The sequence below is a fragment of the Balaenoptera ricei genome, chromosome 9, assembly GCF_028023285.1.
Source record: "Balaenoptera ricei isolate mBalRic1 chromosome 9, mBalRic1.hap2, whole genome shotgun sequence".
NCBI lineage: Eukaryota > Metazoa > Chordata > Mammalia > Artiodactyla > Balaenopteridae > Balaenoptera > Balaenoptera ricei.
In genome coordinates, this window is record NC_082647.1 from 92,761,291 (window position 1) to 92,780,887 (window position 19,597).

Consider the following 19,597-nt stretch of genomic DNA (forward strand, 5'->3'; position numbering starts at 1 on the left):
AGATGATGACCTTCATCACCCAGCAGACCTGTCCTGTGTGTACTGATGGGCTCAGGGTGTACGACTTTCCCCCTGTTTCTTCCATTGCTTCCCCACAGTAAAGGAGGTGGCAGTCACACAGGACTCTGAGCTGGGACTACCCTTGGCAGCATATCATCCATCAGCTGCAAAGATTTCCTTCCTTCTGTGCATGTCTCACCCTTTTGTTGGCACGTGTCCTCTCTTCTAGAGCAAAAGAGCATTTCCTAGTATTCCCCAGGGCCCTACACAGAAAAAGAGACTTCCAGTTGAATAAGGCAAGAAAGTCCTTATTCAACTACCTTCTCACACCTTCTCAGCTTCTAACTTAGGGGATTGCAACTCTCGCTGCACTATAGAGTTATCTGGGAAGCTTTTTTTAAAAAATGTCAATGCCCGTACCCCATTTGGAGATTGTGGCTCAGTTGAGTTAGGGTGGGCCTGAGTCCTTTCCGTTTTTGTTTGCTTTTTAAGTTCTTCAGGTTCATCCAGAGCTACAAAGTACAGCCACATACGAATTTATCTTAAGCTTCCATTCCATTCCATAATGAAAAGGGGAGGGAGGAATTAAGCTGCAAATGAGTGACTGTACTGGCAAAGAGAGAAGGTGATGGAATGTTATCCTTGAATATCCTGTTCCCTTTGCCATTCCCACATGGAAGGATCTCATATCAGTAGTCTTTCTTTTTTGTAAGAGGAAATGGGGTTGTTGGGATCTACCCTCCTCAGAATATGTCTCTTACCCCCTTAGCTCTTAACACCTAAAAATTCTATTACTAAAATATGATAATAAACTAGATTTAACTAAAGAATAAGAACTCTTTGTAGCTTCCCAGGCTCCTGTTCAGTACAGAGCTGGATGAACTAGCTAATAATTCTCTCACAGAGCCTAAACAATGAGGAGGAGGATGACATTTGTCATTCACATCCTTTTACACATTATAAGTCCCCCAAATCCTTGCTAAAAGGACTTCAAACTATTCTTATTGGAAGCACAAGGAAGACAAGGCTTCTCTATTCAGCAACAATCATATTTCTTTGTAATAGGTCTTTTAAAGCTTGGGAGCATTTAAAATTCTAAATGAATGACTTTATTTGTGACAATGCAAATGTTCTGTAGCAATTAGCTCAGGACACTAAAGCCATCCCAGCTTCCACTCTTTGTCAGGTACAAGTCATACCAGACGAGTTCATTGGTATTTTCATTCTCTGTGAAATGTAGAACTTCACTTTGATGGTGAATGGAATCTTTTCAACATAGTTTCCATAAAGCAAGTGGCTATGACTTTTCTAAGGAAGTAATTATATGCAGGTAGCAAGTTGGAGGAACCCAACTGTATAGTAAATCTACCCCAGAAAGTTCTTGTAATGTATTTTCTAAGGATAAAGTTATGTATATGATGAACAACGACCTAGAAAAACAGAAACAGAACAGATAGGAAATGAAGAAAGCTGATACTTTGGTACACCTCAGAACTGTTTCTGATTTCTCAAAATTAGTAACATATATTTGCAGACAAAAGTTTTAAAACACATATTCATCATTTAACAAAAAAAATATTATCTCTCACTATGTCCAGTGCTTAGTATACAAAGTTGAATAACACATGGATCCTGTATACAGGTATGCACAGTCTAGAGAAGGAAATAAACATGAAAATCAATTATAAAACACAGTATGATAAGGTTACTAAATTCATTATTGTGTCATTATCATTTAGGATGTTGTATACTACATCACAGAAACACCTTTATCCAAGACCTGGAAAGAGTGATCTCAAGAGAGTCAGTAACAGGAATACTATGTCCTTCAGAACAACTGTCTTGAGTTTATCTTAAATACTGTGAAGAATATAACTGGTTTCTCTTTCTTGCTGAATTAGCAGCTTGAAAGCTCAAAGCTAATTTGCAACATAAGTCCAGTAAACAAGTAGGATCCTATATTATTAATTTTGTCTATTGCTCTTCCACCTAGACTCAACTAACTTCACCCTGGATTTTGTTTACTTTTCCTTGTTGTTGTTCTTTAAAAGGGCCTCAGATTCTCTTGACTATGAGGCAGGGTGTAAGAAAATAAACAGTGATGACAGAAGTCTGTTGAAGGTTTTATGACAGCCAAGGGGAGGAGCACGACACAGGCAGAGAATGTTGCTGGGTGAGGTTGGAGAAGGAGTTATGGAACAGATGGAAAAAACATTGTAATAATAATGACAATAACAGCAACGGCACTTATAAATAATAGTAATAGAGAATAACTATACTTTGAAAATAAAGAATAACTATGCCTTACAATTGCGGGATCCTCCCTGTATATCTGTACTTTGCAAACATTATTTCTCTTATCTTCACAGCAACTCCAAGAAGTAGATATTAATGTCCCCATTTTACAGATGAGAATATTGATGCTCAGAGAGTTTAGTAATTTGCCTAAGATGCCACCTCAAACCCAGGCTGTCTAGCTTCAGCTGCTACACCACTAATGCTCTGAGTCTCACGGGAAAACAGAAGAGGCTTGTTAGGGTGTTGCTGATTTGAGTGGCTCCGAGTGTATCCAAAGCAAAAGGTGCATGTGGTGATGCAGCCAAAGGAGAAGATATGGAGATGAGTAAGGGCAGAGTCAGGAATAATATTTCTTTAGGTAATAGGAAGATTTCAAAGGAGCTTAGTAAGAGACACTAGAGGGGTGGCATGTACCTGATTTTGGTTCTTTGTACAAACAAAAATAGGATTATTGTATGAGAGCATGAAGAGGAGAGAGGGCTTAGAAGAGGAATGAACAATTACTCTATACTTAACTCTGTGCCAGGTACTACATATAAATTTCCTCAGTCAAGTCTCATGGCAACAATCTTGAATTCTAATTCTCCCCATTTTAAAGGTCATGAGACTGACACACAAGAGGTCAAATGACTTGCTCTAAATCACGTGCCTAGAAGTGAAAACACTGGGAATTGACCACATCTGTCTCTAAAATTCATCCTTTACCTACATACCTTCTCTTTTCAATGTATGATTTCACATTGACGAGTGTACACATACTTAATGTGCACACGTGCACACACAATCCTCTTATTTTAGGTCTATAAATACACGTAAGAAAAGGAAGGAGGTAAAAGGAACAAAATCTCAACAACCAATTTTCTGTTAGTATAAGTCAGATAATTCCTGGTGAGACAGAAAAGCGATTGTCAGAAACACGATAAGATGACTGCAGTATAATACTACTTAACACTGCTGCTAGACAGGGCTGTGGTTCCCACCCTCTCCATGGACAAGGAACTCTAAACTTTATACAAGAATGCATCACCCTGTAAGAATACTATAAGGAATTCTTAAACCCTAAGCCCTTGGTTTAGCTGATCCACACTTGCTTAAAGATGCTCTGTGTCTGATATCTAGAAGTTTATTGTCTCACCAGGGAGAATGTAAATACTCTGCTTTTGACTGATCTCACTATCAATCATCCTACAGGTATCCCACAACTCCTAAATATCCTTAGGAGTGTTTCCGCACAGTCCTTTAATCCAAGTCTGTCTGATTCTAAAATGTGTGGACTTCAGTCGCTCTAAGAGTAAAGCAATTAGTGAATTGACCTTATACTTATCCTGTTGGCTATTGGGACTTTACAAAGCTTAGAAATACTTTACAAATACTTCTTTCTTAAGCACCATTTGGTATAAATTTCATTTGTTGGCCATTTATTTGAATGCACCAAACTCGTCTCAAACTAACACAGTAGACCAGAAAGCAAGTTCACATTCTAGTTCTTTTGGCCGAATCATGCATAACTTAAATACAATACCATATGATAGAGCCATTGAGAGCTCTGCTCTTGTCCCGGAAATGCTCACCGTACACAGGCCAGACCCAACAGAGGCCTGACTGCGTGCTGGTGGGACATTCAGCTAGAGCTATTCCTATGTTCTCTTAAATGACTTTGCCCCACTGTTATCCTAATTTGAAATTTTATTTTTCAGCCACATAAATAGAAGAACACAGTTTGAAAACCCTGTCCTGGAAGCAAAAAGGAAGCTACAGCAGCATAACATGCCCCACACAGAACTTGGAACAAAGCCCCTGCAGGCCCCAGGCTTCCGAGGTTAGTACCTGTCAACACTCAGTGTTTCAAAGAGAAAGACTGTCTATCGAACTGCCTGCTCTCCAAATAGGCCTTTAGCTTGGACCATTTCATATAATTGATTTGCTTTCCCCAGACCCCTCAATTAGCTTCAGCTGGGTGTTTGCTCTGTCTCTAAACTCATGCATTTAGCATTCACGAGTGAAGGTAACGCCTCGGGTAGCACCTTATAGGAATTTACAGCACGTTGCCAGGTAGAGCTGAACGGGTATGACGGTGGTACCGTAAACTGCAGAGATCCATAGAGACTCATAAGTTTGTCCTCAAATGACCAAGCACACGAATGAGGCTTGTTCTCCTCTGTGACAGTAGACAGCTCCTCATCGACAGTACCTAGGCCCAAACCCGCCTGCCCCCGCGCTGCCCGGGAGCGGTCACGCAGCGTGAGTGACCTGTCTTACTATGGGCGCCACCTGGCCTGGAGGCCCGGGTGCATCGGTATGTCCTGGGTTGCTTGCTGCACCTCACTTCACCCTGGAGCCACATACGGGAATGAGATGCTGCACACGCTTTTCACATCTTAGTGGGCTCTCACTCACACGTGGAAGCACGAAGGAGGCTCTGGTAGTCGGGAAGTCTAGATATGCCTACGGTTGATTTCACGCCGTATCACTACAGCACAATAAGGATGAATGTAAAGGTCTCACCGTTGGAACTTCTCTCCAACTTGTAAACTTTACTTTCATAAAGGGAACGGAGGTGACAAGATTATGTGTGTTTTTTATTTATATTTTAAAGAAGTGCTCTGTCTTCTTCACAAAGATATATGAGATATGTAAATAGACAAAGTAAAATTCTAATATAATGACTCATGACTTTATAGTTTGTCCATTACACATCACCTAAAATGGAACAACAGCAAACAGAATACTTATCTAAGTCACTGTGTACAGTTTGGCTGTTTTAAATATCAAATCATATCACCCAAAATGGAACAACTAAAAAATATATATAAAATACTTGACAGTGATAACATTTAAAGCAGATATTAATTCTAATTCCTAGTATGATTATTATTTTTAAAGCATTTAATATATGTAGGAATATACTTATTACCGATCATAGCTGAAAAAGCATGTTAAATAACAAATTACTAGTTAAACCTCTATGAGTGGGTTCAAGTTCTGTTCAGATTATTTAGGTATATGATTTGAACATGTCAACATATTATTACAAAATATGTTACCTTTACATTCATAATTATATCTAGAGATATTGGCTTGCCTCTTGCCCACATTTTAGAGTATACTAAACACTCTCAGGTCAGTAGAAATGGATTTATCTGGTTATCTTTATAGCATCTCATAATATAAACAAAAGCTAACTCAGTCCCACATCCAGGCACTCTTTCTAAGCAATTTAGACGTTTGAAGAGGTGCTAATATTCCACTGCGCCTATTTTTTTGGAAACAACATAGTCCATTTCGGTTTTCTAGTCCTGTCCCTTCAAGGTTTGGGGCAGCACCGGCCACTCACACATACCTCCTACCTGGACCTTTTCAGAACAAGAGAAATGCATCCAGATGTATCTGGATGATTTTAGGCTCCGCTTTATCTTTACCTGTTGATTCAGCCCTTTTTAACCACAAGAAGGTGAATTTAGTGAATGGAAACACTGAGGACAAAAAAAATCTCTCTCCAAACCAAGCAGCTCTTTCACCTTTCCCTGCACGCTTGGGACTGCTCTGCGTTTGTGGGAAGTGCTTAGAGGTGCGCTCCTGAAGTCACGCCTGCTTGCATTTACTATAATTAACCCCACAGTTACCCCTGGGATCGCTGCTCAGTGGCTGGCTTTTCCCCATGTAAGAACATGCCTTAACTGTGCTTTTTCTTTTTTAACTTCTATCGGCCAATGTAGAAAAACCACTCTTTACCCGGGATGCATCCCAGCTGAAGGGAACATTTCTCAGCACCACACTGAAAAAGAGCAACATGGGGTTTGGATTTACCATCATTGGTGGAGATGAGCCTGATGAGTTTCTGCAGGTGAAAAGCGTGATTCCCGATGGGCCTGCAGCACAGGATGGAAAAATGGAAACGGGTAAGTTCCTTAATACTTTAGAAAATTGTTTTGCAACTTTTTTCCTAAGGCAAATATGAGGAGCTTCTTTCTGTGTTTTTAATTTAAAGGTCAAAGGTCACTTCACTTTAGGACAACCACAGATTATGTCTCCCCTAAATTTAATAATAATCAAATTGAAGTATTTCTGGAAACAACTTTAAATACCATTTTTGTATCATTTTTCTGACTGCCCCTTCTATTTGCTGGATTCAGTGGACCCTTGAGATTGACACTTTTCTAATTTATTTCTGGAGTCCCTTCTCAGGGATGTGATTAACATTTCATACTTTTCTTGCTTGTGTTCAGCTATTGATATTTTAAAAATCTTTATTAATCTTATAGTATTCTCATGCTGAATTGCCCAGGTTAGTTATATTTAAATATGCACGCTCATCTCGTAGAAAAAATGTTAATGGTATTCATTTTTATATATCCCCATACAATGTTTTAATATATAAGGTTTTTTTCTCTAGTCCTTATGAATGAATTTTCATATGCAGTTACTTGGATATCTATCAAATTATAATCAAAATTCATTTAACATGGAAATGCAGAGGCAAATTAAGGGCAAGAAAATATAAAATATGAAAGGTGCACAGAGACAGAGAAAAAAGTAATGAACTAAGTCTGATTTTGTAGTCTGATTTTAAATTCTCCTACCTGGTCCATGACTTGGGATTAGTCCCATAATTTATAAATACTATTTTCCTTGTCTGGAAAATAAAGAAGAAATCAAATTTGATCTGATTTAAATAATAATCAAATACTGATTTAAGAATTTTGGAGTATTGTTTTTGAAATGCCTTAGAAAATTACAAAGTGTAATAACTATATATCACCATTTCACACTTTTCCCAACATTGATATAATTTATGATGTTAACTTACTAAAGTCAGTGGGTCCTAGAAGATACAGAAATTAGAGAATTACTTTTGAGGAAAAATTATGCCATTTGTATGCTCCATACATTTACAAATTGTTATTACGTGGTTTTTAAAGTGGTTTGTGTATGAAGAAACAACATAAAATTGAGACCTTCATCTGACATTTTTCATTTTAAAAGTGACTGTTTATTAAATGGTTCCTATAGAAAGAACATCTTTTCAAGGTCACCTAATGAGTATATTTGTCACTGCCAGTCACTAGTGAGTAATAATATATTTAATAGATGTTACAGTTCCTTGAAAGTTGAGTAAAGTTTCAAAACTAACTAACCACATTTTCCAAATGCTACTGTTGTAAAAATCATGTGTACATAATTTTCCACAAGTTAGAGAGTATCTAACTCTGCTGTTCATCTGGTGAGATTTTACTAAGCAGCCACACTTTCATGTTGCCAAAAATCACAAAAAAAAAACATCAAATGACTCAATTAAAAATCATCCTATCACCTACAATTAGAATACGAGGAAATTGTGGATTTAATACCAACTTAGTAGAGGGAAAAGGATCCCCAATGCTTTTGAACTTCAGTGAAATATTTAACAAACCCATTTCTTTTTTTCTTGTGTCAATATTTTTTTATTGAAGTATAGTTGATTTACAATGCTGTGTTAATTTCTGCTGTACAGCAAAATGATTCCATTATAGATACATACATATATATATATATATATATATTCTTTTTTTATATTCTTTCCCATTATGGTTTATCATAGGATACTGAATATAGTTCTCTGTGTTATACAGTAGGACCTTGTTGCTTATCCATTCTATATATAATAGCTCACATCTGCTAACCCCAACCTCCCACTCCATCCCTCCCCCGACCCCCTGCCCCCTTGGCAACCACAAGTCTGTTCTCTATGTCCGTGATTCTGTTTCATACATAGGTTCATTTGTGTCATATTTTAGATTCCACATATAAGTGATATCATATGGTATGTGTCTTTCTCTTTCTGACTTACTTCACTTAGTATGATGATCTCTAGTTGCATCCATGTTGCTGGAAATGGCATTATTTCGTTCTTTTTTATAGCTGAGTATTATTCCATTGTGTATATATATACCACATCTTCTTTATCCATTCATCTGTCAATGGACATTTAGGTTGTTTCCATGTCTTGGCTATTGTGAATAGTGCTGCTGTCAACAGAGGGGTGCATGTATCTTTCCGAATTATAGTTTTGTCTGGATATATGCCCAGGAGTGGGATTGCTGGATCATATGGTAATTCTGTTTTTAGTTTTCTGAGGAACCTCCATACTGTTGTCCACAGTGGTTGCACCAACTTACATTCCCACCAACAGTGTAGGAGGGTCTCCTTTTCTCCATACCCTCTCCAGCATTTGTTACTTGTAGAGTTTTTAATGATGGCCATTCTGACCTGTGTGAGGTGGTACCTCATTGTAGTTTTGATTTGCATTTCTCTAATAATTAGCAATGTTGAGTATCTTTTCATGTGCCTCTTTGGCTATCTGTATGTCTTCTTTGGAGAATGTCTCTTTAGGTCTTCTGCTCATTTTTTGATTGGATTGTTTGTTTTTTTGTTGTTGAGTTGTATGAGCTGTATGAAATTAAACACTTGTCAGCCGCTTTGGTTGCAAATATTTTCTCCCATTCTGTAGGTTGTCTTTGTTTTGTTTATGGTTTCCTTTGCTGTGCAAAAGCTTGTAAGTTTAATTAAGTCCCATTTGTTTATTTTTGTTTTTATTTCTATTGCCTTGGGAGACTGACCTAACAATTTATGTCAGAGAATGCTTTGCCTATGATCTCTTCTAGGAGTTTTATGGTGTCGTGTCTTCTATTTAAGTTGTTAAGCCATTTTGAGTTTATTTTTGTGCATGGTGAGAGGGTGTGTTCTAACTTCATTGGTTTACATGTGGCTGTCCAACTTTCCCAGCACCACTTGCTGAAGAGACTGTCTTTTTCCCATTGTATATTCTTGCCTCCTTTGTTGAAGATTAATTGACTGTAGGTGTGTGGGTTTATTTCTGTACTCTCTATTCTGTTCCATTGAGTCATATGTCTATTTTTGTGCCAGTACCATGCTGTTTTGATTACTGTAGCTTTGTAGTATTGTCTGAAGTCTGGGAGGGTTAGGCCTCCTGCTTTCTTCTTTTTCTTCAGGATTGCTTTGGCAATTCTGGGTCTTTTATGGTTCCATATGAATTTTAGGATTATTTGTTCTAGTTCTGTGAAAAATGTCATGGGTAATTTGATAGGGATTGTAATAAATCTGTAGATTGCTTTGGATAGTATGGCCATTTTAACAATATTAATCCTTCCAATCCAAGAGCATGGGATATCTTTCCATTTCTTTGAGTAATCTTCAGTTTCCCTTATTAATGTTTTATAGTTCTCAGCATATAAGTCTTTCACCTCCTTGGTCAGGTAACAAACCCATTTCTTTTCATAATAAAAAACCCAGTTATTTTTTTCTCTTGCCCAATCCACTATTCTGTGTTTCAAAACTAGAAAAGACTTCTTTCAGTGTAAACTTAAAAGACAAAATAAAATCAAAAGGTTTGCACAATAAGGTGTTTTTCCTTCTCACTCATTTTCCTAGTTTGCCACACTCACACAGTCTAAGTTAGCCTACTCAACAACAAAGTCAAAGCTTTATTTAGAATTTAGTAGATTTTCTGCATTTAAGATAATCACAGAACGGTCCTAATAGAAAGCGAGAACCTAGGATTTTATTCTGTTCACTGTCTCCTATTTATCCTTCTATTTATTCATTCAGCAAACACTTGTTAGGCTCCTTCCTTTCACAGTCATTGCTGTCCACCAGGACTACAAAGGTGGATATGACAAGGGCCAGGCTCTTGAGGAGTTTACATCCAGGAGGGGCTTTGGATATATAAACAAGTAATTGTAACACAGTATGAATAGGATGAGTCTGTAATAACCATGATGTTGGCACTAAGTCAGGAGAGTTGGGCAAGGGCACAACAGAATTTTTTTTAAAGTGTGTTTCTAACTATATAATTTTATTAGGCTTTTCAAGGATGATAATTTCTCTCATCAGAAAAGAAAATAAAATGTTGAAATCCACTGCTTATTAAATAGTCAAAAATATTGTGTTTATTTTTAATCATGATATCATTTAAAGTAAAATGTAAACATATTTCTGTAGCATTCCACAAGTTATAGTAGAGGGAATGGCTTCTCAGTTCAGTTCAGCAAATATTTAGTGAATACCCATATGTGCCATGCATTCTGATAGTTACTTGGGATGCAAAAATGAGGAAACAAATGTTTCTATTCTTAAGAAGCTTACAGTATAGAAATAATGAGTGATATGTTAGAGAATATTTATAACAATGCAAATACAAATATGTACAAAGTCCAGAAATAGTACAGAGGAAAGGGGGGTCAATTCTATTGAGAAGAGCTTAGGGAAGGCCTCATAGAAGATGATGTCTGAGAGTTTTGAATGATGAATAGGCGTTTGCTGGGTGGACAAGTGAAGAAAGATAGAGGAAGAAGAAACAGCAATGTGCAAAAGCACAGTAGTGGGAAATACCGAGGAAAACATTTATATGCCATCTCAGTGTAGGTTAATATTTTGCCTTCAGTGGGTGTTTATGTGAAGTATCAAGTAAGACGATAATTATAACTGATAAAGATGAACTATTCAGGCTTGTGGCAAGCATCAAGGGACAGTATATAGTCATATATCCTCAAACAGAAAACATAAATGCACGAATACCTATATATAAAACCTTTCTCATGTAAATTTTTAACCAGTTAGGCATAGAGATTTACTCTATGATTGATGTTTTCTTTACTTGTAAATCCCTAGAACCTAAAACAGTGCCAGGCAAATAGCAGTTACTCAATAAATACTTGTTGGCTGGTTGGATGGATGGATGGGTACACTTAGAAATTAAAAAGTGAAATTTGAATTAGCTGAATTCCTCTTTTCCAATATAACCTAGTCGATGCTAATCAGACCAATAGCTTACCATTAAAGCAAAAACAAAACATCTTTCCAGTTTCTGCATGAAATTTAAAAGACAAGTACACGTTAGGGACAAAATTAATTTCCTTTTTTGTAATGATTTCATCTATAAATGAACCTCAAGAGTTAACAAAAATAATAGACACTACAGATATAAACAATAAATCATTGATATTTAAAAGGCGAGCAATGTCATTTGACATTGAAATAATCATGAAAATATTTTAATCAACTTTTCTGGCTCTAGATTATCTCTAGTTTAGGCAAAGAGATGTCAATAGTTTGGACACAAAGAAAAATCCATTCTACTAAAGTTGACTTAGGGTCCTGTACTATAGAAACAAGGGTAGGGTGGTCCGTTCTCAGTCAGCACTGATTCTAGGAAGCAATGGAGACAGGAGAAATGGAGGACACTGTCCCCCCCCACCTGTTTTTTAACAACTAATTGAGCCAATCCCCAATGGTCCTATAATGTTCCAGAAGACACTTTCTTAGAAGAAATTACCATAGTGCCCAGAAACCTTCCGACTTCTGATTATTAAGGATTCACCACATCCCAGCAATCATTTGTAGACACCAGAGATCCTGATAACATTCTTTAAACTATTTTAAAAATCAAGATTGATGTAACAAGGCTTATGTAGAAACTGCAGAGTCTAAAACATACTTATCTATCATCCTTCCGTTAAAAAGCTTCCCTCGTTACATGGTGTTTCATGTTTCTCCCCAGGCTAATTTTTGAATCAAGGCTTATGGTTTTCAACAAATATAAGAGCAAGGAAAGTTGACCTATCCATGAGGTTCTCCTATAGATGGGTTGAATTATGAGGTCAGTCACATCCCATTAGTTTTTATTTGCCCTCTTCTAATAGTTATTCACTTTATTAGTAAAATGGCAAGAAACTGGAAAGCCAACACCCTGACATTCTCTAGCTTCTGGCATTTCTCCATTTGAGTAGATTGATGTTATTGCTTTTACTGGTTGCTACCTCTTTATTAGCTTCTCTAAACGGGACACAAGATTAACTTTGTCAGAATCACTTGGGGAGCTTTTTAAAGATGCAGATTTCTGTGCCCCTAGACCTGCTGATTCCAAGTTTCTTGAAGTAGTGCTGAGAATGTGCATTTATATACTTTTAAAAATGGTCAAAGCAATACACACACAGTAAAAAAAAATAATAATAATAACATCAAAATATTTATAATGCATAAAAATTTCTCCTGTCCTGCCCTTGTTGTCTCAACTTAACAGTTCTAGACATGACCTATATTTACTTCCTCTCAGAAGAAATGAAGCTTTAACTCCCTTATTCCCCACTTGCCCTCCCCCATTCTCCCAATTGAGTTTTAAAACTACTTTTAGTAATATTCATACAGGTTTTGCATTATCATGGCTTTGTAAATTTGTTCACTGACCCCAGCGCTCTATCATTAATACATTTTCTCCCTGTAAAGGGCTTTGTGGAGTTTTACTTTGTTTTTTTTTTTTGTTTTTTTTTTTTTGGCAATCTCTTTCTTAAAATGATACTTTTTTTTCCCCCAAAGCACCATCATATTAGGTCCTTAGAGGGTCCTCCTTTTTCTGGGCATCTTTTGTCCTCATTCTCCTCTCTGGGCTGGTTGTACGGCTGACATTTGGGGACTTTCCATTATGTCTCTTCCAAGCAGAGCCCACTGTTATCCGTATCTGTATCCTCTTTTGTCATGGATGCTCATTTTACTAGAGCGTAGCCCTCAGATGTCTTTTGATCTTGGATTGTCTGTATTTAAAAGTGGAACACTGAAAAAGTTGCTTGGGACTTTTGTGTCTGTGGCGGAGTTTGAAGACTGGTCAAATTTAACCTGAGGTTACTAGGCAGGGGCAGAATATGAAAGTCTATTAAATAGGGTCCTTTTTTGGGAGACACCCTCATCTGTGACTTAGGGTAGGTGGTGAGAGTTCTGCATGCAGATGTAGCAGGGCAGATCCTCTATATACTGGTACCCAATGTTTCCTAATCCCAAGGCTTCCTGCGATTCTGCAAAGCAATGGAGAGTCCATGTTTCCCTTTCCTCCATGTCCATGTTTCCCTTTCCTCCAAAAGCACACTAGAACAGGAATCAGGAAATTCTTTCTGTAAAGGGTCAAGGGGTAAATATTTTAGACTTTGTGGGCCAAGTGGTCTCTGTCACAGCTGTTTAACTCTGTCATCATGAAAGCAGCTAAGGATGGCACGTGAACAAGTGAGTATGGCTGTGCTTCAATAAAATCGTATTTACAGATACATGCAGCAGCAGGATTTGCTCCATGGGCCATAGTTTGCCAACCCCTGCTCTAGAATATACCTTTCAAAGCCATGATACATCAGTTATCATGCCTTTGTCCACATTCCATATTCTAAAATTCTCTTGAGCTGTCTTGTTTTATAAGGGCCCCTCTCTGTCAAAATGGCTCCTCTCCCCTTCTCTTCGTTGCTGTGGGTTTATTCATTTTAAAGTCTTTGTTAAAGGGGATAGCCATGTATGTTAGTCTGTCATGTTGAACTACAAGTCTTAGAATCTGCATTTTTACACCCACTGAAGTTTGAGAACCACCGCATGTAGTAGTAACAAGAAGACTCCTTTCCCACTTACTGTACAGCTTGGCAAACATTCTCCGTCCTAGCCTGACCCTCTCTCAAACAAGCCTATGCTCAGAATTTCTTTGAAGGAGTGTTTATGAATATTCCTGGGGACTAACTTTTGGGGTAGAGTCTATGGCTATCTACTCAATAGAACAAAGCTAATTAATCTTTATGTTTATCTTTCATATCAGGCTAGGACATTGAACTATGTGCAATTTCTCATTCTTTGGGATTTTAGTACTCTTTGGGGTATTCTATCTCATGATTGCATTTTCTGAAATTTTAGTTACCTTGTAGCTCTCTATGGAACAGCAAAGATTAACCTGGGGCCGTGAGTGCTGTGTGGACAGATGACCGCCCTACTCTCAACGTGACAGCTATTGCCCCTCTTAGGGCTGGCCCTTCAGTAATGAATTTCCACTTAATGGTTACCCGGTGGTTTCCCACGCTGCCTTACCACAGAGTTCTTTGGTCCTCTCTAACCATTATTAGCTCCTTAGCAGTTTGATGAAATCCTACACTTGTTAATTAAACATCTCCTGAGAAAAATCTATATGTATGAGAAAGCCCAAGAAGTAATTCAGAAGTGTCTTCTGTGTCATGTTTTCCCACCTCATAATCAACTTATACCCAGGGCAGGCTTCCTTTTGAATTTTGAGCACACACTGCCATGATCTCTCCCATGACTCCTCTCTTACTGATTGGCTGCCTTATAAAAACATCCGAGTGAATCAGCCGGTGCTTCATCACCACCCACCTCCACAAATAAGTGTTCACACTTAGGTCGTGTAAACCACTTAGATGGTTCTGTCAATTGCCGGAAGCAAATTAACTAATGTAATCTTTCTATTATTTGAAGTATCTGTTTAGTTTTCTAATGCCGCATTGCAAACCATGCCAAAACTCGGTGTTTTAAAAGCGCAGTCAAATGTTTGCTCAAGATTCCACTTTCTTGTCTGGAATGGGCTGGGTGTTTCTCATCCACCAGTCTCACATTGGGCGTGTTGTGCAGCTGCCACCCTCAGGAGCTCCCCGGGGCTGGGATGTGCAAGGTGAGGCCTCAGCTGGGATGGGTAGGACTCCTCAGGGCTGGTGCAGCCTCTCCGTCTCCGTGCCGTCTCAACAGCAGCATGGCTGAACCAGTTTACATGGTGGCTTAGGGTTCCAAGAGAGCAAAAGGGAAAGCTGTCAAGCCTCTCAAGGCCTAGCCTGGAACTGGCACAATGTTATCAAATCAAGTCACTCGTCAGGCCAGATAAAAGGGGAAGGAAACTAAGCCCCACATTTTGATGAGAGAAGTGGCAAAAAAAAAAAAAAAAGTCCCTAGTCATCTTTTCATCTACTGCAGTATCCTTCCTATGGCTTCTTTGTTTCTGACTTCCTTGAGTTTGTTCAAAGTGCCCTGAGAAAAGTATCTTTGACTTTCATGGGAATTCTACCTTCTCACAATCTCCTGGCACATGTTGATAATGTTTTTGCCTTCCAGGTCTCTATCGTGCTATGAATAAATAATAGTGAATCATAATACCACATCCAGAGATTATGAGCAGCAAAATCACCAGGCCTCTAGCTCTGTCTTTCTAATAAAAATAAAGGAAGTGGTTGCAGCAATTCAGTTTGAAAGATCTTCAAAATATTCATAGTCAAATCCAAGTTAGATAATTTTCTAAAGATCCCTTGATATTAACGTCATTTTTGCCTTTTTAGACGTTTATGAGCTTTAGATGCTTCCGAAAACATCTTGTGCTCTATAAAAGCCAGAAAACGGAATTGAATTTCTAGCCAGCTGACCAATACTAATATCTCCAGTAGAGAAGAAATAAACTGTGCTTGTGTAGCTTGTCACAGTATATTTATTCTTGGTTCTTTCCAAACACACCTAAGTTTCAGAACCTCGCTTCATTTTGTTGAAATACCTAACATCCCCACTGCTAGTGATGTATCCTTCAGATCAATAACAGGACACCTCAGAGCGAGGGTGAGAGCCACACTAAACACTTTCTATCCACTGTTCTTCTTCCATGACGATATGTAGGTGATACAGATGCCAGAGTCGACAAAATACTTGATTTTGGCTACAAACCAAACCACTTGAAAGGATTAAAAAATTTGTTGCGCCAGTTCTTAAAATTATGCTATGCTTCATCAATAACTCATTTAGTTTTTTAAAAAGAGACCTTTGTAACCCAAATAAATGCTATTACAGTACCTCTATTTTTTTGCACATTTCTGTCTTTTTTCTCTTTGTAAATGCCTATACAGTGCTGTTTATGCCGTCTTCATGTAAAATCACAGTCTAGATAAAAGCTCACTTGAGAAGGGATAACTACTATACAAGTCCTATCCTAGTTCTCATCTGTGCCCCAGGATTAAGAACTTCATTCCCATTTTAACACAGATGTAGCAAAGTTTGCTGCTTTAATTTTTTTTTTTTCTAGTTTCAGTATTGATATCCATTTGGATAAGTCAAATGGTAATTGAGTTACAATATTCATGACCACTGTACCTATTAACATCGTGACAGTCAATGCACTTAAATGTGCTTTTGTCACTATTATTTGTAAGTTATTCTGCACAAAAGCCTTACATTAATTTGCAGTACAGGTTCACTGGCCCTCCTAGGAGCTAAAGGAGAAAGTGGGCGAGGCCTCCACTCAGCCTAAGAGCAGAGCTCAGAATGGTGCTAGATGTTGTAACACCAGGGATGTTGTTTAGAGCACCCTTACTGGATACGAAGTTGGCATTTTAAGAATCTGAAAGCTTATTATTTAAGTTTAATGGAAATGGACTGGAGATTATAGGGTTAACATTTTTCATGCCTGCTCCCTGGAGAAGGTTGTTGGTTGTCAGCATATTTATTAGGCTTAAGTTAGATGCACTTGAAATAAAGGTATTATCTAAATGCAATTAAGAAGTTTTTATCGTTTTAACTTTATAGGTCTGAGGCCAGATAACCAATACCCTTACTTATAGATGAACCAAAAAGTATCCAAATAGATACAGAAATTTACCAGACTCTGGTGTCTGGGTTAGCATATGTATTCTCATAGACAATGTCAGATTCATTCAGTTCCTGCTACTCTCTCTCCCTTCACTAATGGAACTGCGCCTTTGGTTCATCAGGAAACAATCTGCTTTTTTATAAAAGGTTCTTATTTTTATCCACCCCCTCCCCCAAGTGAATTGTAATCTCTCATTATTTACTACCCTCCCCCGACCCACCTGACTATAAGCTCTCTGAGGTCAGGGCCTGTGTCTGACTTGATCATTAACAAATCCCCAAGGCTTACTTCACTACCATGTATACAGCAGATATTCAACTTTTTGATTGCACAGTGGAATCAGTCTGTGAAGCACTGATGTGCTTACATGGATTACTATGGAGGCGTGAGATGTGCTGTAATATCATAGATTCCTCTGTGATTATTTATGTTCCCTTTAGAGAATCATCTAAGGCTTTTCTTTGTCTAGTTTAACCAAACAATTCATTAGACGAATTATTTACATTTAAAGTACTTAGAATAGGACACAACATATGGAATCACTCAAAATTAGTGGCAATTATTAATATATCTATGAGACTCTTTTCCACAAATTTGAAGGAAGCCTTAGCATTCTGGGAATGATAGATACATGAAAATATCCATGAGCAGCTTAGGCTTTCCCCCTTTGGACCCTGGGAGTAAAATGATTCTGCATTGAACACTTAACAAAACAACTCTTGCCTCTTTAAATAGTTTTTGATTTAAAGGAGATAATCAGAAAAATTTCAGAAACGTGGTGCCATGTTGATGACCCTTATACTGTTGATAGACTGGCAGCTGACATAGGACCTTCAACTTCTTATGTGTGCACATGCCACTGACAATTAGGCTGGGTGCCTTTTAGGTATGCATTGGATTCTAAGCCATCTGCTAGACACTTTTAGAAAAGTCAGTAACTTAATCTTCATTTGTTTAATGATGGGTCCTCATTTTTTTTTAATTAGTTAATTAATTAATTTAATTTTTAGCTGTGTTGGGTCTTCGTTTCTGTGTGAGGGCTTTCTCCAGTTGCGGCAAGCGGGGGCCGCTCTTCATCGCGGTGCGCGGGCCTCTCACCATCGCGGCCTCTCTTGTTGTGGAGCACAGGCTCCAGACGCGCAGGCTCAGTAATTGTGGCTCATGGGCCTAGTTGCTCCGCGGCATGTGGGATCTTCCCAGACCAGGGCTCGAACCCGTGTCCCCTGCATTGGCAGGCAGATTCTCAACCACTGCGCCACCAGGGAAGCCTGGTCCTCATTTTTTGATATTATAACCCCTTTGAAAATAAAAGCATGTCAATCCTGAATCACAACAAATAAAAAGTCTAAGGAGGGTAAGATAGTTGGAAAATGTTTAAGGCAAGGTAAATGTTTCTGTTGAGAGGATAATACTCCCTGAATTAAATAGCTATATAGGGTGTTGGTGCATATTCCTACAGATTGTCACGTAGGCTTGTAAATGCTCAGTGAAGAGTTTGATTATAGATACACACACATATATATCATCATCTACAGATATATGTGCAATGTGAGAAAAAGAGGCAAGAAATATGTCTTTCATTGTTTCATCAGCTAAGTCTTAGATCTAGTTCATAATTATGAATCTCTTAGCATTCTAAACCAGAAGACGTCACTGAAGTCAATAGGAGATAAATTACCATGCAGACCTTTGTTTATAAGTGTAATTCTGCTGGTTCTTACAAGCTGCCAGTGAAATTAGAGATGGAGTGTGCTGGAGTCTGCAAATATCAAAACTGCTACAGCTGCAGAAACCTTATTCCTGTATCCAGTGTAATTATGTGCCTCTCACATGCTCCAGCTGAGGATTTGCATGAACTGACAAGAGCACACACGGTAAATCTTGCGTCATCATCTGAGTTACTACTTTGTTCGAAAATCCTACTCTGTAAGGTGAATTTTGCATTTCTTAATGGTGAAAACTATTGTCAAAACGGAAAACATTTCACCACGTATATGAGATATTGACAAAAGAAGTGGGAACTTTGTTTTGTGAAAGCAAGATTAATAACCTAGAACTGTCTTTCTCCATATCAACACCTTTGTATTCCCTCTCTCTTTGTTTTAAAGTGTTGTGTCCTGAAATTTTCACTCCTCTTGCTTCTTTCTTGTTTTTCTTTCCTATTTTCTCACCGGAAAAAAAAAAGAATACTGGGTATATTTTCTTCTATTTCTCATAACAGAATGAAAATTTTTGCCATTAAAAAAAAATGACTTAGATTGTCACATCTCTAAATTTATTATGAAGCACTTAATATACTTTTTTAATTTAATTTTTATTTTATATAGGAGTATAGGTGATTTACAATGTTGTGTTAGTTTCAGGTGTACAGCAAAGTGACTCAGTTATACATATACATATATCCATTCTTTTTCAGATATTTTTCCCATATAGGTTATTACAGAATATTGAGTAGAGTTCCCTGTGCTATACAGTAGGTCCTTGTTGATTATCTGTTCTATATATAGTAGTGTGTATATGTAAATATACTTTTAAGCATGGTGATAGACAAACTATATCGCAGCACTGGCATTTTTTCAGAGCAGTTTCTCATGGACTTGTATAAAACTGTAATCCTGGATTAGCACATAAAAGCTTTGAAGTGTTACAGTAATGAGATTAAAGTGTGTATGTGGGGGGGGTGTTTGTGCGGTGTGGTGTTTGTGTGTGCGTGTGTGCGGTATGTGTGGTAGGAGTGAGCTGGCGGGGGGACGTTAGATGCAGCAAGAGCCAAGAGCCGGGTTTACAAGAATCCATCCTGTGTGCAGGGAACGTTCCTGGAAAACACGGTGCCAGGACTTTCTGGTCATTGACATTCGCTTACAGGCT

The 19,597-nt window shown here is 38.0% G+C and overlaps 1 protein-coding gene across 11 annotated transcripts in view; it reads left to right on the forward strand.

Moving 5' to 3' along the window:
* The window catches only part of MAGI2 (membrane associated guanylate kinase, WW and PDZ domain containing 2), a 1,337,104-nt gene that overhangs the window by 1,024,039 nt on the left and 293,468 nt on the right, over positions 1–19,597 (forward strand). For 8 of the 11 annotated variants that reach the window (XR_009505080.1, XM_059934073.1, XM_059934076.1 and 5 more), the window contains exons 8-10: positions 3,996–4,117; positions 4,466–4,594; positions 6,015–6,197. Coding sequence is in view for 10 of the 11 variants with exons in the window: in XM_059934073.1 (XP_059790056.1) it covers positions 3,996–4,117; positions 4,466–4,594; positions 6,015–6,197 (434 nt within the window). In the remaining variant the exon portion in view is untranslated. The remainder of the gene's footprint in view (positions 1–3,995; positions 4,118–4,465; positions 4,595–6,014; positions 6,198–19,597) is intronic. The other 3 variants (XM_059934078.1, XM_059934079.1, XM_059934074.1) reach the window with 2 other exon arrangements.